This window comes from Dermacentor variabilis, chromosome 1, assembly GCF_050947875.1.
Source record: "Dermacentor variabilis isolate Ectoservices chromosome 1, ASM5094787v1, whole genome shotgun sequence".
Lineage (NCBI taxonomy): Eukaryota > Metazoa > Arthropoda > Arachnida > Ixodida > Ixodidae > Dermacentor > Dermacentor variabilis.
This window is the reverse complement of record NC_134568.1, coordinates 257,847,653-257,873,626: the sequence shown is the minus strand read 5'-3', so window position 1 is coordinate 257,873,626 and position 25,974 is coordinate 257,847,653. Positions and strand designations below refer to the sequence as shown.

Here is a 25,974-nt window from a genome sequence, read left to right as displayed (position 1 = left end):
CACTGCTGATAGGCAAGCAGCTGCTCGACTGCCTCCCACACCAGCTGTATGTGCAACAGGTGGGGCCTGCAACGCAGCATTTGCTGCTAGCAAACCGCGCTCAATACGCTAGCACACTGGAAACTTAGAAGTACCAACGTATTACCGCTGATTATTACACACTGTCAGAATATTTTAATGCATAAGCATTCTTTGGCGCATACCACAGCAAGATCTGTCCGCCATGCAAAAAGTTTAATGCCTTGCATCCGCACAAAAATGTTTAATGTGCAAAGTTATGACATTTAATCATTATAATAGTGTAAATGGAGATGATTGGTAGCATTTTAAATGATCAGGAACAAAGGAAAATAATTTATTAGAGAGAATAACCATAGAGATGCAGAGGGTCCACAGAAAATGCTTGGGGAAGCCTATAGTAGGGGTGGGCCAAATTGAAATTTGGGGGTGGGCAAACTTAAAATTTGGGGGAGCACCATCTAAAATTTGTGGTGGGCCAACTTGAAAATCACGGGTAGGCTTATGCACACTTTAATAACCCCAGTACTATTTCTGGGTACCTTATTGCAGTACAAAGCTCTGGCAGCCCACTCCCACCCTAGCATGAATAGACCTCACCTGATTCGGAGCAGTTTAGCAGAGAAGTGCACTCAGATGAAACTTTAGTTTAGGTAAATAAATGATTTCGTTAATTATTCAGTCTGTTATTTTTATAATGATGACATTTGCTTAATTAGTTTTAGTTAGTTATGTTGGACTCTTGTGTCTGTAATGAAAATTTTAAGAATACTTGATTAGGTATAACTAATCCCAAGGTACCCTTAATTAGTATTGATTAGGCTCTGCTGATTTACCCTTAGTAAGTCTTGATTAGTCAAAAAATTTAACATAAATTGATGTTATTTAGCCTGACTATTCCTAATTACCCTCAATTAATCATCGTTACAATTAATTTTATTGTAACAAATGTTTAGTCTTTGTTAACCTTAATTACACCAATACCTCTCACTATTCACTATATATAGTCATGATCATAGATCTCATTACTCATACGTAGTCATAAGGCATTCTTATTGTGATGCGCTGACGAAGATGATGTTTTCAGCTTGGTTGGAAGAAGACGACGCTCTGGACTTCGCACGCTGTCTACCATCTTGTCAGCTGCTATAATTATTGCAAATATCCTGTAAATATACGTCTGACTGTTTTTAACCCAGTAACAGTTTTGGTGGAGGTTGCGGGATCATTATCAAGACTGATTTACGTAGCGGGTGCTCCTTGGCTGCATCTACAATGCCAGCTCAAGGCGAGGATGCTTCGGGCTCGTCGGCACCCATGCCCACCGTCATTCTAGCGCAACCCCACGACCCAGGAACCTTTTCTGGCACCGACGACACTGATGTTGAAGGGTGGCTTCAACTGTATGAGCAGGTGAGCACCAGCAACCACTGGGATCAGACCATCATGCTCGCTAATTTGATATTTTACCTCGCGGGCACGGCACACGTCTGGTTTCAAACCCACGAGGAGGAACTTACCAGCTGGGACATTTGTAAACAGAAGCTGAAATATTTGTTTGTCAAGGCTGTTGGACATCAGCGCGCCACCCAAAAAGACCTCGCTTCGCGTGTCCAGACGTGCACTGAATCCTACCTCACGTACATCCAAGGCGTGCTCGCTCTGTGCCGCAAAGTGGATCCGAAGATGTCCGAACCTGATAAAGTTGCACATGTCATTAAGGGCATAGAAGATGATGCCTTCCATCTCCTTGTGTTCAAGAATTCTTCCACTGTGCAAGCCGTTATTACAGAATGCCGGCAGTTTGAAGAAGCCAAGAGTCGCTGCATTGCCCAGCCATTTCCCCGCCTTCCCAACACAGCTGCTACTTCCACCTGTGAAGACCTCCGCAGTCCGCCCTCGGCCAATCTCTCTGATGACATCCTACATATTGTCTGACGTGAAATAGAAGCCGCATCTCCTGTCACAACCCCAACCCATGGTCCCAACAATTGCCAGGCGACTGTCTCATTGATCCAGTCCGTCGTGCGTCAAGAATTGGCCAACGTTGGCTTGACCAGCGTCTGCTCAGTTAATCGGCTTGACTACACTCCGTCCAGCACTGCCATATGCACCCGCAACCTGAATGCCCCAACGCGGTATCGCAACCCGGCCGAATGGCGCACTCCAGACGATAAGCCTAGATGCTTCACTTGTGGCCGTATCGGCCATATTTCACATCACTGCCGATCTTCATTGAATTCGACCCCCTGGCCCTTTCTCACATCCCACGGCCCTCATGCTGCTCCTCGGTTCCCCTTGCAAATGCAGTCACTAAATTCTGGCGACACTTCTCTTCCTACCCGCTCTAGCCGCTTTCCTTCGCCACTTCCTCGCTTCTCCCGATCGCCCCGTCGATCACCGTCCCCTAGCTCCTTCCGGCGCACCCTTCCGAAAAACTAACAGGTGCAGCACCTGGAGGTGATGCTGCCAAACCGACCCGACGCAGAAATCCTCTTCTGACCTTGCCTACACATCGGAACCTCATTAAAGTGAACGTGGATGGTGTACCCGTTACGGCTCTGATTGACACTGGCGCGCACGTATCTGTGATGAATGCTCAGCTCCGGAATCTTCTCAAGAAAGTCCTCACTCCTGCTTCGTCTCCTGTGGTCCGAGTCGCCGACGGCGGAACACCAGCCGTTATTGGTATGTGTCCGGCTCGCGTGAGTGTCGCCGGACGTCACACTTCTGTTTTATGTTCTAGAGTGCTGCTCTCACGACCTCATCCTGGGCCTTGACTTTCTGTCTGCACATTCCGCTTTGATAGACTGTTCTGCTAGTGTTGTGCAACTTGGTCTACCTGCTGCTATTGACCCTCCCGATAGTGCTCCGATACGGCTATGTTTTACAGAGCATATTCGCCTCCCTCAGCGTGCCGTTAGCTACATAGGTGTCTTCCCCGTTCCACCTGTACCAGACGGTGACTACATCGTATCCCCTAATCTGGATGTCCTGCTCTCGCACAACGTCGCTTTTCCTCACACCTTCATTACCATTTCGGACAACACGTCCTGCCTTCCGCTTGTGAACTTTGGACTTTGTACACAAGTACTCCCACGCGGAATATCCCTGGCGCAAATAACGCCGGCCAGAGACTACCACATTTCAGCTTTAACTTATGACAGCTCCTCGTGTACAACTCTTGCTTCGCCCTCTGTCCCTTCAGACTTGAATGCCCTAACAAAAATTATTGCTCCCGACCTTCCGCCCCAGTGTGCTCAAGAACTTCATCGCCTTCTTGCCTCATACTGGGACATATTCGACTTTGGAGAGTGCCTTCTAGGACAAACATCTGTCTTGAAACGTCGAATAAACACTGGTGGTGCGAGCCCGACACATCGGCGGCCCTACCGCGTCTCGCCTACTGAGTGACACATCATCCAACATGAAGTTGACAAGATGCTTTCTCGAGACATCATCGAACCTTCTTGCAGCCCATAGGCATCCCCTGTTGTACTTGTTAAAAAGAAGGACAACAGTTGGCGATTTTGTGTTGATTATCGACACCTCAACAAGGTAACAAAGAAAGACGTCTATTCGCTACCACGCATTGACGATGCCCTGGATTGCCTGCATGGAGCACAATATTTTTCATCCATCAACCTTCACTCCAGCTACTGGCAAATTGCCGTCGATGACATGGACCATGAGAAAACAGCTTTTATTACTCCCGATGGCCTGTATCAGTTCAAAGTGATGCCTTTCGGTTTATGTAATGCCCCGGCCACATTTGAACGAATGATGGATGCCCTCCTACATGGTTTCAAGTGGTCCATCTGCCTCTGTTACCTGGACGACGTGATCATTTTTTCTCCGACTTTTGCGACACCTCAAACGCCTATCGACGATCCTATCTGTTTTCCGTCAGGCGGGGCTACTACTAAATTCGTCGAAGTGCCACTTCAGTTGTCGTGAAATTTCTGTGCTCAGGCATCTCGTCGATTCTTCTGGTATACACCCTGATCACGATAAAATACGGGCAGTGAAAGACTTTCCCATGCCAACATGTGCCAAGGATGTCCGCAGCTTCTTGGGCCTTTGCTCCTACTTCCGTCGGTTTGTCCGAACTTTTGCGAACGTTGCACGCCCTCTCAATCAGCACCTCAAGAAAGACGCTGCATTCATTTGGGGCCCTGAGCAAGCTGGTGCCTTCACTGAGCTGATTGGGCTGCTTACGTCCCCGCCCATTCTCGCTCACTTTGATGCGTCAGCTCCAACAGAAGTGCGTACCGATGCCAGTGGTCATGGTATTGGAGCGATCTTGGCACAGAAACAACAAGGGTGAGAATGTGTTATTGCCTACGCCAGCCGCCTTATTTTGTCTGCAGAGCGCAATTATTCTATCACCGAATGTGAGTGTCTGGCTCTCATTTGGGCAGTGGGTGAATTCCACCCCTATTTGTACGGCCGCCAATTCAGTCATCACTGATAACCACGCTCTGTGTTGGCTTTCATCCCTCAAAGATCCTTCAGGGTGCCTTGGCTGCTGGGCTCTGACCTTCAAGAATAAAACTATTCAGTTGTATGCAAGACCGACCGGTTATATCAAGATGCAGACTGCTTGTCGCGCCATCCCGTCAACCCTCCTGACGTTTCTGCAGCCGGCATACCTGTCACTGTTCTCTCCCTGGCTGCTTTTCACAATATTGGAGCCGAACCACGTCGGGACGCTTCCTTACAAGACCTTATTAAACAGCTCACTTCAACGACTCCCGATCCTTCCCTTCGCATGTTTGAACTTCAAGATTGTGTACTGTACTGCTCTAACATGCGCCCAGACGGCCCTGCCTGACTCTTCGTTGTGCCTGAGCATCTGCATCAGACTGTTCTCGCCCAGCTTCATGATGTACCGACTGCCGGACACCTTGACGTGTCACGAACTTATGACCGCATTCGCCGGCGCTTCTTTTGGCCTGGTCTATACCGTGATGTCCGCAGTTATGCCGCTGCATGTGACCTTTGTCAACAACGCAAAAAGCCGACCACACTCCCTGCTGGTCGCCTTCAACCGCTTGACGTACCATCAGAACCATTCTTCCGTGTAGGTGTTTATCTTTTAGGCCCTTTTCCTACGTCTGCTTTGGGAAACAAGTGGATTGCTGTAGCAACTGACTACGCCACCCAATATGCATTCACACGGGCCCTTCCGACAAGCTGTGCAACCAATGTCGTCGACTTCCTCCTAGCGAACGTGATCCTTCACCACGGCGCCCCTTGACAGGTCCTCACCGACTGAGGCCGCTACTTTCTTTGTAAAGTTGTCAATGACATTCTACACTTGTGCGCGACTAAACACAAGCTTGCTACTGCTTACCATCCACAAACGAACGGTCTAACCGAGTGCCTTAACCGCACCCTTACTGACATGCTGTCCATGTATGTCTCCGATGACCATCGCGACTGGGACGTTGCGCTGCCATTCGTTACTTTCGCCTATAATTCTTCTCGCAGGCATCTCTCCATTCTTCCTCTTGTTTGGCCGCAACCCTACGCTACCTTTCAACGCCGTGAAGCCATACTCAAAGCACAAGAAGCATGCCATATTGCCCGACGTCGACTTGTAGAATCGCAGGACATTCATCGGTGCTTATATGACGCCTGCCATCGTGACGTCCATTACACACCGGGCGCCCTGGTTCTCCTTTGGTCGCCGTCGCGACGCATTGGCCTCTCGGAGAAGTTATTTTCACGCTACTCTAGCCCTTACCGTGTCTTGCATCAAGTAACTGACACCACGTACGAAATCGCCCCTCTTGAGCTAACCGTGGCTCAGCATCGCGCGTTTCAAGTTGTATCACTCGCCCGCCTCCTAACCAGCACCGAGCCGGAGCTTCAGCCGCCGGGGGTCATGTGACGTGCTGACGATGATGTTTTCAGCTTGGTCGGAAGAAGACGACGCTCTGGACTTCGCGCGCTGTCTACCATATTGTCAGCTGCTATAATTATTGTAAATATACGTCTGACTGTGTTTAACCCTGTAACAATATATACCTCAGAGTTCCAAGGGAAGTAGCCGTAGAATGCTTATGCATTAATATAGTTACACCAGGAGTACCTAATAACTACCGGGCGTATGCTGGCACTTCCACGTTTCCAGTGCGCTTGCGTACCAACGCGGTTTGCTAGCAGCAGACGTTGCACTGCAGGCTTCGCTCCTTGAGCAACAGTCATGCGGGGTGGGGGTTCCAGCTAATTCTGGAAGGCGCTTGCCTATTGGCCAATCCTGGTTATTCTGGCCACCAATAGATGACGCCACAAGTGGACGTACTTCTCTTCGTTGCCCCTTGCTGGCGCTCTAAGCAGCCTCCCCAGAGCACGGGCATGCGCTCGTGTGTTCCCTTTCATAAAGGACCACCCTGTACATGACACATCCTTGGAGGTATGTATGTTCAAAGAAGACAGATGGTACCGGGTGAGATGGAGATTCTTAAGTGATCAATAGAGGCCAAACAAGGGATGTCTCTTAAGCCAGAGACATCCCTTGTTCAACCACTGTTGACCTTGGAGATATGTCATGCATGTAGCTCTCGCAGGCTGCAACAAATACTTGGCTTTGGCAGCACCTTCAGTGCCACAAAGTAGAAGTTTCAAGTGATAAAGCAGCAAGGAATCTGCTACATATATGAGGAAGACATTGATGTCAGAGTAAGGGCGCAGTGAGTGAGGTCTGTATTTTGGTGGAATAATGAGAACATCATTAGAGGCAACAGCCCGTGGCTCAGTAGTAGTAGTGTTGCCAAGCCGATTGTGTGTGATGACCATGTTCTAATAGATCTACAACTGTGGTCTTGGCTGTTTCTCCTATAACTGCAATCTGTTACTGACATCTCAGTGCATGCTGTTATGGGAAATAATATTGTGTGACGATGTGCGAGTGGAGACCTACCATTCAAATTGGGACACATTTTGTGTATGTACTTTTGCATGCACTATAGGTGAACAAGAGTTCCTCATACTGTTGAGGAAAACAGCTGTCTGCCTGCTGTTACCTATTAACTGTGTAATCAGTGGCTTTATGCAAAAACTCACCATTTCAGTACGGTCTCTTGTGGCATACCGATTCAGCCACTGGATAGAGCCCAAAGTGAATTCAAAACCATGGGATGTTCTTTGGCATGGGAGTGCATTCATATTCCCTAGAGTGAAATTATTAGCAAGCTAGTGTTGGTAAGCAGAAACTACACCGACCTCCTATGTGTACCCGTAAGAGCTCTTTCCTTGAGCAAAGTCTATGTCCCCAAGTGTTTCCTAGTCCACATACCTTTTGTGTGGTATGAACTAGCAGAGACAACTTAAGTAAAGCCAAAGTTGTAGCATTGACTTCAATTTTGTGAGCACCTATTGGCTTGCAGTAATACATCCTCAAAAATTGTCTTATAAGATTGTATAAAACACAATCTGCTTTACTTCAGAATTCTATGCCAGGCTGAATACATTGAATAAGCAGAAAGAAATGTGCAAGATGGATGTTATTCTGCATCCCGAAATAGCTTGCTGAATAGCTTTTAATGTGTTCCTGTGCGTTAAGCATGTTACAAAATTTGGAAGGTGTGTTATGAAGAAAGTCACAGCACCATAGGGTCAAGAAACTAATGTATGATGCTTGGTCATTATTGTAGCAAAATGTTCAATTGCTTATAGAACTGTTTGCATTTCATTTGCAGATGATGAGCCAGCTCAGGATGACTAAGGGGCTCTAGCATTTCCTGAAGGACCTTTTTTTTTTTTTGTGTCTCATTTTTTAATAAAGTTGTGTGACTGTGACAGGTTTATATTAGTTCCTGTCTTTGGAAACACAACTGCTTGATCCCAAAGCCACAAGTGCACTGTCTTTAAAACCTTTATTGTGGTGATTATGACTGGCTGATGATGGTGGGGGTAAATAAATAAGCTTCAGACAGTGTAAGCACACACCTTATAGGTCTGGTAGTATGCACAGTTCAGCCTTCAGTTATCTGATTAACTTTGCAAGGCCTGTGTTAGGTCATTGGGACACGTGCCCACAGTGCCGCTGAAGGATGGAATAAATAAGCTGCCAATGCACTGCTCAGACGTAGCCGCTAGCTTGAAGACTTGCCACAGCAACTTCATATGGAGGTGGTTCCAGATCAGCTGGATTTTTCTTGACAACAGCATCGTAGTTTGGAGGTGGCCCACTTAGCATTACTTGAGTTGCCTGTGGTGCAGGGTTTGTTGATGCCTGCAGGATAGTTGTAGAAGGCTTGCATTAGTGATGATACCATTGTACAGCTTGCTGACGCCTCTTACCTGTGGGTGGTGGATGATCACAGCATTGTCCAAAGTTGCGAATGCGTTTTCTCTCATTTTGCGTTGACAGCAGTAGCACAATAGGAACAACAGGAATGTGCTGCCACCAAACATGGCCCTACATGAACAAAGTCTCGGATTACATCTTTGTAAGAGCTGGCAAAGTCATGTTACATGAAAGTTGGCATATACTGGGGTGTAGGGGAAAGATGTGCTGACCAGGATGAAACCACAAACCGTCCATTCCCCCCCCCCCCCCCCCTATTTCCTCAAGTTGGGGTACGCGAGTGCACTGGAAATGTAGAAGTGCCAACATGAGCCCTGTAGTTATTGGGTACTCGAAGCGTATATGAATGCATAAGCATTCTAGGGCTACTTTCCTCGGAACTCTGTTCGTCTGCCCGCCTGTCTGTAATGTGCGACGGGATGCATTCCATGCATAGCTATACATGGGGTCCTATGGAGATATATATGGGAATGCCCCATGACTATGTATGACTACTGATATTTATGATTATCACTATATATAGTGAGTGCTGAAGAGGTATAAGAGTAATTAAGGTTACTCAGATTAATTAGAGTAATTGCAAATAAATTAGCTAAGTATAATGGTGATCAATTGAGAATAATTAACAATGAGACTAACACATTTACGTTAAATTACACTAATCAAGAGTAACCAATGTTAAATCAATAAAGCCTAAATAATCAAGGGCACTTGAGATTAGTTTGACTTGATAGATCTTCATGATTAATTATACTAACATAGCCATCACATCTTTAATAAGCTTAATCAAGTAATTAAGCAGACAGTTATACAAGTGATTAAGCTTAACAGATTAATAACCACAGCGGAAGATTGACCTGAGCTCATCTCTCCTAAACTGCTCCGAATAAGGCAAGCTGCGAGTTGAAAAAAACAAAAGGTATGAAACTACACTGGAGTTGTCCAAGATTGCATAAGCATACCTCCAAATCTCAAGTTGGCTGACCTCAAGTTTAAGTTGGCTCATCCCTGCAATTTAGGTTGATGCACCCCCAATTTTAACTTGGCTGACAGCCACATCTGAGGTTGGCCCACCTCCAAATTTCAAGTTGACCCCCCCCCCCCTTAAGTTTCAGTTGGGTCACCCCTAAATTTCAGTCGGCTCACCCAAAATTTAAGTTGGTCCACCCCCAAATTTCAGGTTACCTATCCTTCCATGCATGTTCTATGGAGCCCTACATATCCCTATAGGTATTCTCTCTATAATAATTTTTTTTTCCGGGTTTCAGTTGTTATAAAGGTATCAGTCATCTACATTTACACTATTATAATGAATAAATGTATTTGTAAGTTTCGCATTTTCATACAGATACAAGGCATTACACTTTTAGTGCGACAGACAGATTTTCCTAGGGTGCTCAGCAAAGAATGCTTAAGCATTGAAATATGCTGGAAGTACCTATTAACTAGTGGGCATGTGTCAGCATTTGCACGTTTCCAGTATGAGCACAGTTGGCAACCAAGGCACACGGACCGTGAGGGGTTGTTACTCCACAAGCCAATCACAGAAGCAAACAAAATCATCGTCATGCAACCATTTCAAAATGGCATCATACTTGATACCTCCGGAGCATCTGCTGTTCTTGAAAAGCCTTTTTATTGGCGGAAGCGATGAGGTGTGCAACAGACATGGACAATGTGTATGGAGTCTGAGCATTTCACTCTTCAAAAGTCTGTGGTACAGTTCATTTCACTGCTGACCCCGTTTTACGCATGAAACTATACTGCTCACTCAAGTGAAACTCAACAATAAATAGTTAAGAAAACTAGAAGAAACACTGAGGAGAGATCGCCACAAGCATCTCTCCATGTACTTCTCACTGGCTTGCACGAGAAAAGCCTATGTCAGTCAGCCATGCATGCTTTACGCGAAGCTTGCCGACATCCTTCTCCAAGGCATCCAGTGCAAATACGATGACATGGAAAAGGTTCACCGCACATACAGGGTAATCAGTGTCTATGGCATGATATGGCCTCGAGCGAACAACGTGCATGATGTCGGTGCAAGGTTGAGCCAATGGGGATGAAGGCAATGGATCAATAAAGCCTAACCAAGAATAAGAAACTTGACAATCAATAGTTGCAGTGAAGGAAGCGTTTTATTTCAGTTCAATAAAGAATTAGGCTTTCACTGTTCCACTATAATAGAGGAGCGAAAACATACAAAATTACACTTTCATAACTTTATTTTTGTGGTTACCCCTTTATTGCTTATTACTTGCTAGCACTCTAAGCAGCTTTCACATGGGGTGCCTCGATGTCGGAGTAGTGTGAATCGAGGCACCCTACCTCCGCATAGTGTTTCTGTATATAAAGGGGACACTACCTCCGCAGAGCACAGGCTACATGCCCACGTTTTCCCTGTCATAAAAGGACTACCGTGTACATGCTTAATAGATTATTCTCTGCCTCACTTGTGCTTGTGGGTCATCACGCCACTTGAAGCGCACAGCAAACAGCTTGCGAGGATTGGCCCTGGGCTAGCCTACCCAGTGAACTTAATTCTCACCTCTACCATGGCCATGTCTCCTAAATGAATGGATTGGATTCTCATTGCCAAATAATTCGTGCATCAATGACAACCTTGCCAACAAAAATGGCTGAAAGCTACAGGTAGTGCTGCATATCCCCCATAGTATATGACTAAGAGCATGCAATTCGCATCCGCTTCTCACCTAAAATTTACATTTATTCTCCTGCTGCAGTTTTTCATGAGTTGAAATTTAATTCTGGGTTGTTGATATATAGGTTAGTCTGTCCAGTAAAAGTTCATTTGTGGGTCAGTGCCAATGTTTTTCTTTTCCCCTGCATCCTCAGTTTCATTGCGCTGTTTTGCTCAATAGGGTGCACAGTTTAGTTCACACGGGCACCCTCAAGATACTTGCAACCAGACTTATTGCTTTCATAAATTTTTATGCAGCATAAATTGTTATAATCTATACTGCACAATGTCTAGCATTGTTTATGTTTTCCTGTATATATTTTGATTGTGTCTGTGTGCCTGGTTTTATTTAACTGTACTACTACTGCAACACCGACATTGAATTACACTTTTCAGTGCAAATAAAGGCAAATATAACACATGCCATGTATTGTCCTTCAACAGACACATGAAAATGTTGTATGTCGCATCGCTAGTCTCGAGAAAAACTACAGCAAGCCAGGGAAAAGTTGTGTTGCTCAAGTGCACTGATGGGAGGCGACCTTCCTGGTGTCGAAGGCACTGTACCAGTGCTGCTGATCTCCGTATACTAGTCTGAGGGCACCAGAGAGCAGTGCATATATGCATCGCTCTGTGGTGCTCTCTGGCTGTTGTACGGAGCCTATAGTAACAATGGTGCATACATTGTGCATGTGCATAAAACAAGGGCTAACATCAGGAGGACAGCTATCCTTTCGGGTGGGTACACATCTTAAGAAAAGCTCTAAAAGAAGAGTTTTCGCTGTGCTACTTACATGAACATGATGACTGATAATGTGTTGTTTTGCTCCATGATGGTGGAAAAAGATTGACTGGAATAGCAGAGAGGCATACATTATTTGCCACAATACTCCCCTTCAAAACAACTTTTTTTTTTTTTGTAAACAACCACATACTGAATGTTTTCATGCTATGACATTTGTGTTGTGCTGACTTCTGTTGCTGCTTTTCTTTCTTGCTCTGACACCTTGCCCTTACTACTGCATCTCGCTCGTAGGTAGTGATAAATTCCACCTGCCCACAAGTTCGGAAAAAAAAGTAACTGAAAAATTAATACTCCCTGTGGCCCGAGTGCAGAGCCTGGAATTGAAGGTGGCAAACTGCAATTTTCACAGACAGGTATTTAGTGTACAGACTTCAACATTAATAACATAATGCCTCTGTGTTATTGTTAGTAGTTTTGATGAATGTACTGGCTTTATTCTGTTCAGTGACATTGTCATATTTTATAGGAAGCATTGTCCACTAACACAGCCAACAGATTTCGGAAAGCTGCATACAGAACTCGCATATGTTAATCATAGCACACTTGTGTGTTGCTATGATTAACATAGACGTCAAAAAACGAGTTTATGTACAATATTTACACAGTGTTAGTGAATGGCACCATGACGACAAAGATGCAGGGCTGAGGCAGAGCTCGTCCTCTTTCTCGCATGCTATGAAACGTCTTCTTCGTCCGCAGGACAGGTGGCTCATCACATTACCCTCCGGCAGCGAAAGCACCAACACGGTGCAGTCGAAATATGACGGCATGGAAAAGGTTCACTGCACACAGAGGTGCATGATGACGACATGCATGATGTCGGTGTGAGATTGAGCCGATGGAGACGAAGGCAATGGACCGATTTCATACGTTACGGCTGTCACTTGGCAGCACACTTGATATGGGCCGGTGTACGGGAACAGCAGCTTTTCAGAAAGCCCTACACAGCGTGCTGGGGACCAGAGGACAAGGGACCCAGGGGCAAAGTGGGTAGTCCTGTGATGGTTAGTGTATCGACATTGCTGGTGGATCTGCAACTCGCTGAATCGAGCGCCGGCAACATGACGTCCATGATCAGCACGGGCAAAAGCCTTTCGAGCATACTCGGTAGGGGGCACGCGGAAGGAGGCACCAGCGTGTCCATAGCCAACATAGAATTTCGGCCGAATAAGCGAAAGAAAGGCGAATAACCAATGGTCTGATGTCTTGATGTGTTCTACGCGAATGTCACAAAAGGCAATTTCGTGTCCCAATCCCGGTGGTTGGCGGACACATACATTGCCTGCATGTCAGTAATTGTTCGGTTCAGTCGCTCCGTCAAGCCATTCATCTGTGGGTGGTATGCTATGGTCAGTTTGTGTTGCATCAAGCAGGACCGTAGAATGTCCTCGAAAGAAACTGTCTGCCCCGGTCGGTTAGAAGTTGCCGAGGAGCCTCATGCTGGAGAATGACATCATGGAGTAAGAAGTCGGCAACGTCGCTCGCGCAGCTGGTCGTAAGAGCAGATGTCATTGCGAATCACGTCGCGTAGTCTGTAGCTACGGCAACTCATCTATTTCCCGAGATAAACGGAGGAAATGGACTGAGTAAGTCGAGGCCGATGTGATGAAATGGCTCATGTGGAACATTGACAGACTGAAGATGGCCAGCAGGTGGGAGTAGCGGCTTTCTCCGGCACTGACAAAGCTCGCAAGAGGTCACATAACGACACCCTGAGCGGGACATGCCTGGCCAGTAGAATCAACAGTGTGCGCAATCGTATATGCACGAAACGCCAAGGTGCCCCGCTGTTGACGCATCATGAAGCTGGGCCAGCACAGACGAGCGGAAGTGTGCCGGAGTCACAAGTTAGAGGTCAGGACCATCAGCAAGCAAACTGTGACGATGTCGAGTGTAAAGAGACTGAGAGAGGCATCAGGAGCCTGGGAGCTGAGACGGTCTATAATCTTGCGTAGGACTGGGTCACGGCGTTGTTCAGCAGCTATGTTGAAGAGTTCGGAGATGGCAAGCACACAAGGACTGTAGTCGCTCGGTGTAGGTTCCGGTTCGTCGACGGGGTACCAGGAAAGGCAGTTGGCATCCCGATGCAAACGGCCAGGCTTGTAGATGACTGTATTTGAGTATTCTTGAAGCCGTAATGTCCAGCATCCAAGGTGACCCAAGGGATACTTCAGCGAAGACAGCCAGCATAGAGCGTGATTGGTCAGTGACGACAATAAAAGGTCTGCCATACAGATAAGGGCGAGATTTTGCAACGGCCCATACACGAGCGAGGCACTCTCTCTCTGTAATTGAATAATTCTGCTCAGCGGTGGAAAGGAGGCGGCTGGCATATGCAGTGACACAGTCCTGACCATGTTGACAACAAGCCAGAAAGCGCCGACGCTATAGCCACTGGAGTCTACAAACTTCCGTGGGAGCAGAATTGTCAAAGTAAGCCAGCACAGGTGGCATAGTGATTAGTGCGATAAGCTGCGAAAAGGCACACGCTTCTGCAGGACCCTAGGTAAAAGGAACATTTTTCATGAGCAAGCATGTAAGAAGCCGTGCTATCTGTGCAAAGTCTTTCACGAAGTGATGAAAGTAAGAGCAGTGGCCAAAAAAACGAGCAGGCGTCTTGCGAATAACGGGGCATTGGAAAGTTGGTAACAGCGCATAGTTGCGTAGTTCGGTAGGGACAGGTCTGATAACAGCTGCATCAACAAGATGACTAAGTACGGTGATCTCTCGGCGTCCAAAACTGCATTTGGAGGAGTTTAGTTGAAGCCAGGTGTTGCAAGATACCTGCAAAATAACCTATAGTCATTGTATATGACTGGAGAACGTAGGCGGAAAAACGACGACAAGATAACAAAAGCAAGTAGACCACTTGAACATGCGAAGGACGGAGGTCATCATTCAATCAGATGCCACTGGGGCATTACACAACCTGAAGGGCATGACTTTGAACTGAGCCCATCGGGTGTAATGAAGGTGCGATCCTGCTGGTCAGTGGAAATTTGCCAATACTAGCCGGACCGAAGATCTATGAAAGAAAAGTACCTTGTGCCATGGAGAGAGTCGAGTGCATGGTCTATTTGCGGCAAAGGGTAGACATCCTTTTTTGTTATCTTGTTCAGGTGCCGACAGTCGATACAGAACCACCAGGTGTTGTCTTTTTTTCTGACAAGCACCACATGGGACGCCCAAGGACTCGCAGATGGTTCAATGATGTCCTTAGTCAACATTTTCCCAACTTCTGTTTGAATGACACGGCATCCGGATGCAGACACTCGGTAAGGGCGCCTATGGATGGGTCTTGTATTCCTAGTATCGATGTGATGGGTTACAAGTGATGTTTGGCCAAGATGGGGCAAAGAAAGACAAAAGACATCGCAGTAAGATGCTAACAAGCTACGAAGATCGTCGGACTAAAGAAGAGGACAGGTCAGCGGCAATCGTGCTGTCAAGAGGGTCGTCAAGCGTTGCACTGGTGTGCGGGCTTGCAGGTGACAACTGTGGAGCATCGACAGTCAGGACCAGAGGGTTGCATGCACCTACAAGCGATATGTTGCCCAACGTGATGCCTTCGGGAAGAATTTGTGGGGTGCGTCCAAAGTTGAGAATAGGTAAACACACCCAGTTCTCCGCAACAGTCGCAACAGAGAGGGAGCACAACACACCGCGCCAAAAGAGCGTAGAGAGAAGGGGAGGTCACATAGACACCGTCACAAACGGGGCTCTGAGGTCAACGTCATATGTCACGGTAGCTGGTCACAGACGAACAAACTCAACAACACATAAACGCGGTGGCGACTCTGTGTTGAGGTCGGGTACAGAAGGGAGTTCCAACTGTAGAAGGGTAGATGAGCAGTCAATAAAGGCCGAATAGGCACTCAGGAAGTCATGGCCGAGAATGATGTTATGGGGACGCTGTTGTAGAACTGCGAATAGAACTGAGTTCTGGTGGCCAGTGAAGCTCACGCGCGCAGTGCACATGCCAACGACGGAAAGTGCACTGCCGTCGGCAACGCGTATGACACTACGTGGCGGGCGTAAGAACATTGCGGAGACGACGAGAAAGGCGAGTGCCCATGACAGATAGTTGCACCCCAGGGTCTATGATCATCGAAACAGCTGCGCCGTCCACTTCTACGTCCAAAAGGTTTTGTCGGGTAGCCAGGGTCAACAAGGTATTTCCGGGTAGATTGGCCAATGCAGCATCACCTCTGGTAACTGCACTGGTCAGTTTTCCAAAGATGGACGACGATAGTATGGCGAGCGACGGGCAGCGGAGAGCAAGAACATCGGTTGCAGGGATGGCGAGCAGTCGTAGCGTGGAGTCTGTGCAGGCACATCAGGGTGCGGTGGGTCATTGCGAGCACGAAACGAAGAGGACAGACTGTCTTCTGGGCAATAAATGCGCACGGGACGAGGTGACGACGGCCGGCAATAGCGACAATGACAAGAAACATGCCCTATCCCGTTGCACTTGAAGCATATTGTCGTCGTGCGTGCGCCAGTGGTTTGGATCGCGTTATCTGGGATATGGTGAACGTGGGTGGGGAAGTCGAAAGAAATTGCTGACCGGCGACTTACAGTACAGATGGGATGCATATGCCTGCATTCGCCTACTATGTATACGACTGCCTTGATCAACAATACTGCAGGGCGGGACTCGTCGTAAGAACACGCCTGAGTAACAGATGGAAACGTAGCCTCAATCTCACACCGCACAAGATGCAGTAAGCTTTCGGTACCAGGCAGCTGGACGCCCTCACACGTTGAGGCAACGGCGGTGTTATGTAGCCGCACGAATTGTTGCGTGAAACAACGGCTCTTCGCTTCCCCACAGCGTCGGCACTTTTTTATGTCATGGATTATCAAGCAGTCCTTATCAGTAAGTTAAAGGCGTCATCGGCGATGACTTGAAGTGTGTGGCCGACTTTGTCAGCTTGAGGCACTTTGTCGTCAACCCGCCGACACAGAGCTTACACGTCCTAAATGTGCACGACATATGGTGAAGTTGATGTTGGGGCCCAGCACTAAAATTCCTTCTCAGCGGCTCGCTGGCTCCCGACTGGTTTCCCGAAGAGCTCCAGTAGATTTTGCTTGCAGGTGTCCGAACTAGTCAGTTCCTCTTCGTGTGTTTGGAACCCATCACAGACCGTACCCTTGAGGTAGTAGATAATGTTAGCCAGCAAATATAACACATATATATAGCAAATATATATGATGGTTGGGCCTATTGTTCGTGCTGGCTTGCTCGTATTTGGTTAAACAGTCTTAGACGTCAATGGAGTCAGTACCGGAGAAGATACCACGGTCTCGGAGTTTGGCCAGGACAACCGATGTTGTGGTAGCCGAGGCTGAGCAAACGGGCCGCTCAGTAGACATGGTCGTATGATCCAAAAGATGTCTGCTGCGACACTCCGTGGTGTCCTTCGGATATACATACCCCATGTCTCCACCAAAGATGTTACGGGCAGATGTCAAAAAGGGTTTACCATATTTATTCGAATCTAGGCCAATAGTTTTTTTCAAATAATCATATTCCAAACTCTAGGGTCGGCTTAGATTCGAGGATTTTAAAAAACGCGCCAGTTTTTCATTGAAACTGCTAAATATGGTGCATAGCTAGCGCCATCTAGAGAAGTCAGTATCGCAGCCGCTGCTAGCCGTGCCATTAGCCAACCATGCACAAGAGAGATCGCCATTTTGACCTGTGTCGTGTCGGCCATAGAGTTTCCTGGGAAACTCTATGGTGTCGGCCGTATCGGTGTGCGGCGGGGTGTTATCACGATGGCACCAAGCAGGAGATGCCACTACAGTGCCGCTTTCAAGCGAAAAGTTGTGATAGCCGCAGAGGCATCGTCGAACCTTCAAGCCGGGCGGGACTTCGGCGTCGACGAGAAAAATGTCCGTCATTGGAGGGGACAACGACAGCAGCTTTTTGCGTGCGCCGCAACGAGGATGGCATTTAGTGGACCAATGTAAGGCCGTCACCACAAAGTGGAGACAGTGGAGCAGCGACGACGATGTTGAATGAGCTCTGCACATTCACATTCAATAAATGCTGTTTACATTTTGTGAACGCTGTCCTCGCTTTTTTTTGTTCGGCCTACATTCGAGGTAATATTTTTTGTTGTTGTTGGCTTCGGACTTTAGGGGGTCGGCTTAGAATCGGGGTCGGCCTGGATTCGAGTAAATACGGTATGTACAATATTTACACAGTGGCAGCGAGTGCTACAACAACAAAGATGGCCAGCCGGGGCACAGCTCGTCCTCTTGTTGTTGCCTGTCACGCATGTGGCTCCTACCCACGATAGTGGATTGGCATCCTATTTCTCGTCTGATTTGCAACGTCTTCTTCGTCCGCAGCACAGGTGGCTTACAACACTATAGATCTGAGCTGCTGTACCTTTCAATTTTCAGCTGCCTGCTCAGGCAATAAAAAAAATCAACTTTTGGTGGCTTCTGCATTCGAGAAACATTTGGAGCAAATCTCCATGCAACTTATGCATATCCTGCTAGTTGAGTACAAATCATGATATCTTGGCCTAATGCCAGCATCGCAATGTCACTATATGCACAATCGTTTACATCAATATGGTTCGCATCAGCAATTCACTAGCGCGGCGTTGGGTTGCTCCGCTAGCCAATCACAGAAGCAAACAAAGTCGTCATGCTACGTTTTCAAAATGGCGTCGTACTTGATACCTCCGGTAGGGTGGCTAGAATGGGTAGGCACCCTACTCCGAACGTACACTCCACTCCAGAGCGTCTGCTGTCCTTGGAGAGTCTTTTCATCGGCGGAATTGAGGTGTGCAACAGACATGGTCAAAGTCTGAGCATTTCGCTCTTCATAAGTCCGCGGTACAATTCATTCCACTGCTGAGCCCGTTTTACTTATGAAACTTCGATGCCAACTGAAGTGAAACTTGATAGTGAACGGTTGCAGCGAAGCAAGCATTTTATTTCAGTTCAATAAAGAATTAGGCTTTCACCTTTCCACTGTAATAGATGAGTGAAAGCGTATAAAATTATGTGCTTATAATTTTATTTTTTTGGTTACTGCCTTGTTTAGGAAACAGGGAAAGGTTGAACTACGACCTATTTGCAGCCTCGCGGAGGAACAGTGGCTGGCGGTTATGAGGGCGTGGGCGGGGCTTCACTGCAGGCTTAAGTTGTATCCGACTATAGTAGATTGGAAGTTTCTTGCCATCTGCTAGTCTACTGGTAAGCTCGGATGACACAGTGCCCGCTCCAGAAATGCGTATGTGCTAGGTTCAAGCCCTATACCAGGATTAATTTTGTTTCAGCTGCTAAGCTTCATTTCTAAGGGACCAGTACAGGTTTGATTTGTATGGGTTTGATTGCTACTTTTGATTGACTGACGATTTTAGTTTTCATTAAATTAAACTTTACTGAGACCTTAAAGCCTTACCTACCAATTGAACATGCTTTTAACATGGTTTTTCTTTATGTCATGAACACTCATTTAGTTACAGTGACACTGAAGAGGAACAATAAAGTTCAGATAAATTAAGTATTCTTTCAAAACTATTGTTCCATTTAATGAAAAATGTTGATTATTACTGAAGAAGATTAAGGCTAAACTTTCCTTTTCTCTTAAATTTCGTGGCAAACCGAGTTCTGGTATGTCAATGTGACATCACAAATTTTGAATTGTTTTCTTGTATTTGGGCTATTGTGGTGCAGGAAAGGTTATCAAAAGTTTCTAGCTTGAACTTAGGCTGCTTTAGAATGCAATTTAGTCCCTCAACGATAAACAGTTAACTTGACCCTAGTAGACGCTTTCAATACACATGATGTCACGGCGATCCCGTGCGAGAGTTTCAGTGTGATTTTGCCACCAGTCTCTCCCCTTTGCGTCTCAAGCCTTCTCTCATGCCACTTTTAGGGTAAGAGTGGTATTCTTGCTCTTGCAGAGCCATAACTTACTATTCCTCTTTGGTGTTCATTTAATGTAGTTAAAATTGTGTTTTTGTTCTTTTTGCATTTTTACAGTGCTGTGTAAAGCCAATGTCGAGATTGTGCCACTTCGTGTCACACAGCCAGAATACGTTTAAATATCAGCTGGTATTGTTTTGTAAACCATAAGATGTTGAAACTTTGGAATTCCTTCATGAAAAGCAGACACCGTGAACAACTATGAGAAGGGCGTTTCCAGGCACTTACTGTGTATTTATGTAACTTTCACCAACACCTTGCTGTAAAGGTTTGTTTAATGAAGCAGCATCACAACTCCTAAACCTTTTTTTTTTTGGCTTTCTTATGAATTACTTATCAAATGCATAAATGTTTATGGCCATATGCAGTAAAATTTCAAGTAAGTACTTATATCTTTGATTATACGTCTGGAAACCTATTCAAAAGAGCTTCAATTCCACAGCGAGTTCGTGATATTTTTTTGTTTATTCATTACAGGAATAGTGTCATAAGCAATTGTGTGCATAAAGGAGCTTTCTCCACCCACAGTAGCAAGTATGCTGCAGAGGAGACTTCCTTATGAACCATGGCTGCATTCGGCTCACATCCGAGTGAAATATTATATGAGCTACAAAAAGCGAGTATAGTTCATGTTAATTGTTCTGAATATGGTACTTGTGATGAAGTCTGGTAATTTGTCACACACATACACCAGAGTGTACACAAGCCAGCCCAATAAGTCTTCCCAGAACATATAGCAAAGGCGTACTTGCCTTAATTGTTTGCTTTTGCATAATCGTACATGCAAGCTCTAAAGCAAACAGCACCGCAAAAATAACACAGCGTGCTCAGTGCTATACTACACGCTTTCATAACTTGTCACTAGCTCACATGTGCGGGAAAGTGAGAAAACAGAAGTGCCCTTTGCTTTTAGAAAAAACATCATAGCAAGATTTCTGGAATATGCTGTACAGTGTATTCTAAAACAAAGTAGTTTACAGTGTATGACTGTCAGCCATGCATAAAAGGTCACCATTACAGGAACTTAATGCAGGCCAGCACTTCTTTTTTGTTTTTGTTTTTTCAGTTATTGAAGTGCAGTACAATTTTTTTCTGCTGGGATTTTTTGCGCGCTATCAAACACTCGCGTGCAGTCTTGTTAGAACATACTTGGTGAATTTATAGCACAACAGAGGTAGAAACCTAAAACTAGCACATCATCGTGACCTGTGGCAGCATGAGGAGTGCCTTCAAAACTCATTTTTATCCAGTGCTGTCACAGTCCTGCTGGCAAAGGTAAATGCAACACTTCACGTCTTCATATCTAAAGAAACATGTCAGCAGGTATGCATCTGCACTGTTAAAGCCATACACTATAACAGGCGAATGCTGCAACTGTAACTGTAACTAAACCACCTATTCTGTGCATGACCATATCTAGCTAAAATAGCATCTTCAGTTGCTTTATTTATTTTTATTTAAATGACCTGAAGGCTCATATGGGCATTACATATAGCAGTGCTGCAATGAAATCAAGGATGGTTATAGTTACAGTACACATTCAAACATGTCAACATTTATTTTATTTTTTCATTTGACGACAGAGATGAATTAATTATAGCACAGGGACAGGATACACTAGGAACTTCCGCATGTTACTAAAAAAAGAAGAAAAAAACAAGCATGCGTTGTCCGGCTGCGTGAACGCGAAGGAAACACGCACGGCCCTCATTGGGCATAAAATAGCTGAACAGCTACAGCGCCACCCTAGCTATCGGCCTGCAGCCGCGCGAGACATGGCACAAGGTGCAGCAACGCGCATTCCAGTCTCGTACGTGGTTCGTTGATTTGTCTCGGAAGAATACGACCAATAGGGAGTGCTGCACCACTCATTATCCGTACAGGGTATATGTATCTCTCTCGCAATACACAAGTAGAGAAAGGAAAGAGCGCAGTGGACTGTGCGTTTGAACTAGGGCGCATGGTGGCCGGGTGCGCGCATTTGGGCGCGGTATTTGGCGATTCTGTCCACGCGCGCGCGAGCAGTATTTACTGCTCGCATTCGGGGAGGAAATGCTGCAAACAAGACGCACTTACTGTGACAAGCTGGCACGGGGTCCCGCCTCCGCAGCGCGTGTCAGCAGCAGCAGCAGCGCTGGCTCGGTGGCTCCGTCCAAATGTCTCCGCGAGCCCGCATCATGCTGCCATGGGACACCAGCGCTCGACCAAGTGCCCGCTCTGCAAATGCGGGATACAGTATCTGCCTTCAGCGGGGACACTCGGCGCAATGACGACAGAAACAGCAGCGCCCGACTGTCGGGCCAATGTGACGCGCCGAGCCATCGTCGCAGTCTCCCAGGCGGAGGGAAGCAAACACCTTTTACAGCTTTTTCGGCACACTTTACGAGCACTTATCATGACCTCTGGGCACGTGAGCATGGGCGACAGAAACGTGAGTCCCGGGAATCGGCGATAAAAAAAAAAGAAAGCTCTGCGCGCCACCCTAGCCACTCGCGGCAAGTCGCGCCGCGGATCCTTATTCCGCGCGAGTGCCTCGCCGGCCGTTGAGGGAAGGCCACTGCGAGCCTACTGCAAGCTGCACTATAGTTTGAGATTGCGACGTCCGTCCCAACGTTTGTAGATACTGTGCAACTACAAACGTTGGTCCGTCCGGCCTCGCGCCCACTGACGGACGTACAAGTTACCAACTTACCTTAGCGACAAGTTCACCTGTCCTCCGAGCGCGGTTTCGGCCGGGCGTGAGATGACCCGTGCGCAGCGACCTTATTCCACCTTTGTACGTTACCAGTTCCATTCGCCCTGTGTGCCTATCGACACTGCAACCGTGGTCGCGTGGATAAGTTTTTGAAGGTGTTCCGATTAGGTGAAAACCGTCGCACTTGAACGGGCCTGTAGCTGTGATGCATATATAGCCTCCGACCGGAGTTCCCGGGCCCGAGTTCCCAGTCTCCACGCGAATCGTGCTCAAAAAACGCCGCGCTTCTGACGTACTCACGCGTGCCGTTAACCGAAACGTTCTGCTTGATCGATCTGAATCGCTGTGCCTTCTGTGTAACTCCACGCGGGGCTGCCGTCGCGCGTCTTGGCTTGCCCACGCTGCCAAGCAGGCGTTGTTTGCAGAAGACAATCCTTCGCACATTAACCCGAAGTGAACTGCAACACTGCTATAATCTTAGGTGAAGGCGAACACTAGAGATATGCAGGCACCATACACTGCAGTAAAACATAACGCATTCAGTGCTGTTTATATAGTTCCTTCTTTTTATGGAAAGGAACGGGGAGTAACGAGGATTCCTGCGGAGAACAAGAGTAAATTCAGAAGGTTTTCCGGTACGGTAAATAATTGTACACATGTACCCCACCCCCCCACCTCCAAAAAAAAAAAACGCACACATATTAAAGAAAGAATCGTGTGCGTGCGCTTTTTTTTTTTTTCAGATACATGGAAAGTTAAACAGCACGAATTAGCAAACCCCGATAAAACGCGTCAGCCGGTCGCTATTTCGTCATACTTCGAAGTCACCCGCACTATAATTACCTTTGACAGGGCGCGCACACGCACGCATACGAATCTTCGAAAATGAAACTTTGGTCTGGCGAATCTGCGTACGCTAAACTGATGCAGACTCGAACAAGTCAGCGGGAGCGACCACTGAGACAACGGCAGCGCCTTCGCACATCTCTACGGCTGCACAAAAAACTACGACTGATTAAAATAAAGAGAAAAAAAGAAAAAAAAAGCATTACTTTCGAGTCTTCAGCTATAGCTATACCGCATTTTGTGCTCGAATTCGAGGTCTCTCCTCCTCGCTTTCCGACTGTTGGGGTCGACAATGTCACGAGGTGTTGGTAGTGCCAAAGATACAAACAAATTAAATAAATTGTGCATAATGCGCCGACGATGACTGTCAATATGCGCACACAGCCACACAGCTCCAGAAAGCATATTCGCTTCATTAAAGGGGTCCTGAAACACTTTTCTAAATTCTAACTAATCATGAAATGACCTAACTAATAAAGGACGTCGTTTCACAAATCTCATAACGCAAAAAAAAAAAAAAGAAAAAATCGGATCCTTCAACTATAGGTGGAGTTATCGCATAGAATACCCACGGCTTCCTGTTTTCGTCTCCGCTAGCGCGCTGGCAGCTAGATAGCGGAGAAGCCAAAAAGAGAGCAAATCCCCTGGCCAAAAGTTGAATGTTGCAGCGGCGACATGAGTATGTGCGTGCGTGCGTGCATCCAGTAAAAAAGATATAGTACGAGCGTCTCCAAAGTATGCCGAAATAGCGGCAGGCCACGTGCGGCAGGCTGATGCAGCCCCCCGTGGCGGCCGCGGTAGCCAAACTCTATTGGCGGTAGCTACGCAGCACGCCGCGGCCATCTTGGACGCCACGCACAGCGGACGTAGCTGCGCGCATGAGATCGTACACACGTTTGTTTTTATTTATTTAACTCAAAATTAGCACTTGTGTATTACTGAGAATGCTCTAGCGATCCCGAAATCAGCCAATAGCGTCGGTGGGTATTTAACTCAAAATTAGCACTTGTGTATTACTGAGAATGCTCTAGCGATCCCGAAATCAGCCAATAGCGTTGGTGGGTCCAGCGGTTTCCATATGACGCTGCATGATGGCATTGCGGTCATTATGCAGCTGTTTTTGACACAAAAGGTGTTTCAGGGCCCCTTCAAAGGTGCGATACGTCTGAAGGCGTATATTTGTTACAGAGACGATATTTAGGTCGCGTTTGTTGTTTCAGAACCGAGACGTTAGCAAATCTGTATAACGGTAGTCAGGGCCGTCACTGGACTTCCCGGCACTCGTTGCGGCTGCTCGACGTCTCGCATCTCCCGCTCCTCTCACCCTGCAAAATCGGAACCCACAGTTAGCAACTAAAGTTAGCAGCTCCGGGCGCAGAGGTTTGCCGCATTCAGCTACGAGTCGCGGCGAAAACAAAGGCTCGATCGAGTGGCGACCGCAGCACAGCCGCCGCTCCCGGGTGCAGCAACCACCAACCGTCGCATAATTTGGGCGGGGAGAGCCAAGGAATTCGGCGTTACTTGCGCGGGTGACGTTGGTGTGTGTTTGTGCGGACCACTTCGCAAATGCGGGCGCTGCCTGAATGCGTGCGCACACGATCGAATATAGGCGTATAGGCGTGCTCCCTAAACGTTCTTGATCATCGATGTGTCGACAGGACCGCTCACGTTGATTCCTTGGGACAACAACGACGCCGAGGAGGGTCACCGCCTTCTCGCATTGCCTTGTGTGTGCGTGGATGAGTGGGCCGCGAGCGGCTCTCGTGCGTGTGGATCGGACTGGAATTGGATAGGGTGCCTCACTGTCCTCGTCGAGGAAGATATAGAGGCGCATAGAGTTGGGAAAAGAAAAAAAAAAAAAAACACCGCGCCGCATACCGGCCGTCGCGCATCCTTGCGATCTTGTGCCTGGAAGGCCAGCTCATCGAACATTTCATTGATATATCAGTCAGTGTGAGAGATTGGGCTAGTCGGTAATCTACGACACAACATTTCAGCGTGAAAAAGGCGACGAGGGAGCATTTACCGCCTGTGCATGTCGCTCCCTCGTCGTATCTCGTTCAAGTTTTCGCGCTAAAAAGTTGTATCATGACATACCAGTGACAAAACAGTGCAAAGAAGTAAGCACCAACCATACGTGCGGGCAGCACCGGAGAACAGGAGTCCCAACCGCCTGATGTCACCGTGACAGAGCGGAGCGAAGATAACACATGGACCGAGCCGGCCGTGACAAAGAAAGACGGCCATAAAACGACCGGGAGAATTCGTGGGAACAATATATGTTCCTTTCAGTGTGAGCGAGCTGTTTGCGTTCGCTGTTTATAAAACTATGTTACTGAACTATTCCATTTTTAACTGTACCCCCTTAATATTGCTATACTATACCATCGCTGCGCAGCCAGCTGCTATGGTACCACACACGAAGACTGTTGGCTGTCTTCCCGTTCATAGATTTTCCTACTAAAATTACTAGAGGGAACTGTGGCGCTGCGACTGTTCAGCTATAACACGGGAAGGTTGGGCAGTACTTGAATATGTATAAACTTGGGACGTTCTTGCGCCTTTATAATTATTACGATTATTTGTGTCTCAATTTTCACGCAAATATACGTTATTTCTAAACCCACGAATGCAGTAAT

The 25,974-nt window shown here is 47.0% G+C and overlaps 2 protein-coding genes across 3 annotated transcripts in view; one reads left to right on the top strand and one right to left on the bottom strand.

Moving 5' to 3' along the window:
- fs(2)ltoPP43 (female sterile (2) ltoPP43) overlaps positions 1 to 7,874 on the top strand; it is a 28,034-nt gene extending 20,160 nt beyond the window's left edge. For both annotated transcript variants that reach the window (XM_075673547.1, XM_075673546.1), the window contains exon 7: positions 7,725 to 7,874. In XM_075673547.1, coding sequence (XP_075529662.1) covers positions 7,725 to 7,750 — 26 coding nt within the window. In that variant the 3' untranslated portion in view covers positions 7,751 to 7,874. The remainder of the gene's footprint in view (positions 1 to 7,724) is intronic.
- Positions 7,875 to 7,882: 8 nt separating this feature from the next.
- Positions 7,883 to 25,974, bottom strand: part of LOC142562781 (uncharacterized) — a 40,437-nt gene continuing 22,345 nt past the window's right edge. The window contains exons 2-5 of the mRNA XM_075673548.1: positions 21,871 to 22,011; positions 11,831 to 11,887; positions 8,329 to 8,446; positions 7,883 to 8,260 (exon numbers count right to left, since the gene is read on the bottom strand). Of these exons, the coding sequence (XP_075529663.1) occupies positions 8,108 to 8,260; positions 8,329 to 8,446; positions 11,831 to 11,887; positions 21,871 to 22,011 (469 nt within the window). The 3' untranslated portion in view covers positions 7,883 to 8,107. The remainder of the gene's footprint in view (positions 8,261 to 8,328; positions 8,447 to 11,830; positions 11,888 to 21,870; positions 22,012 to 25,974) is intronic.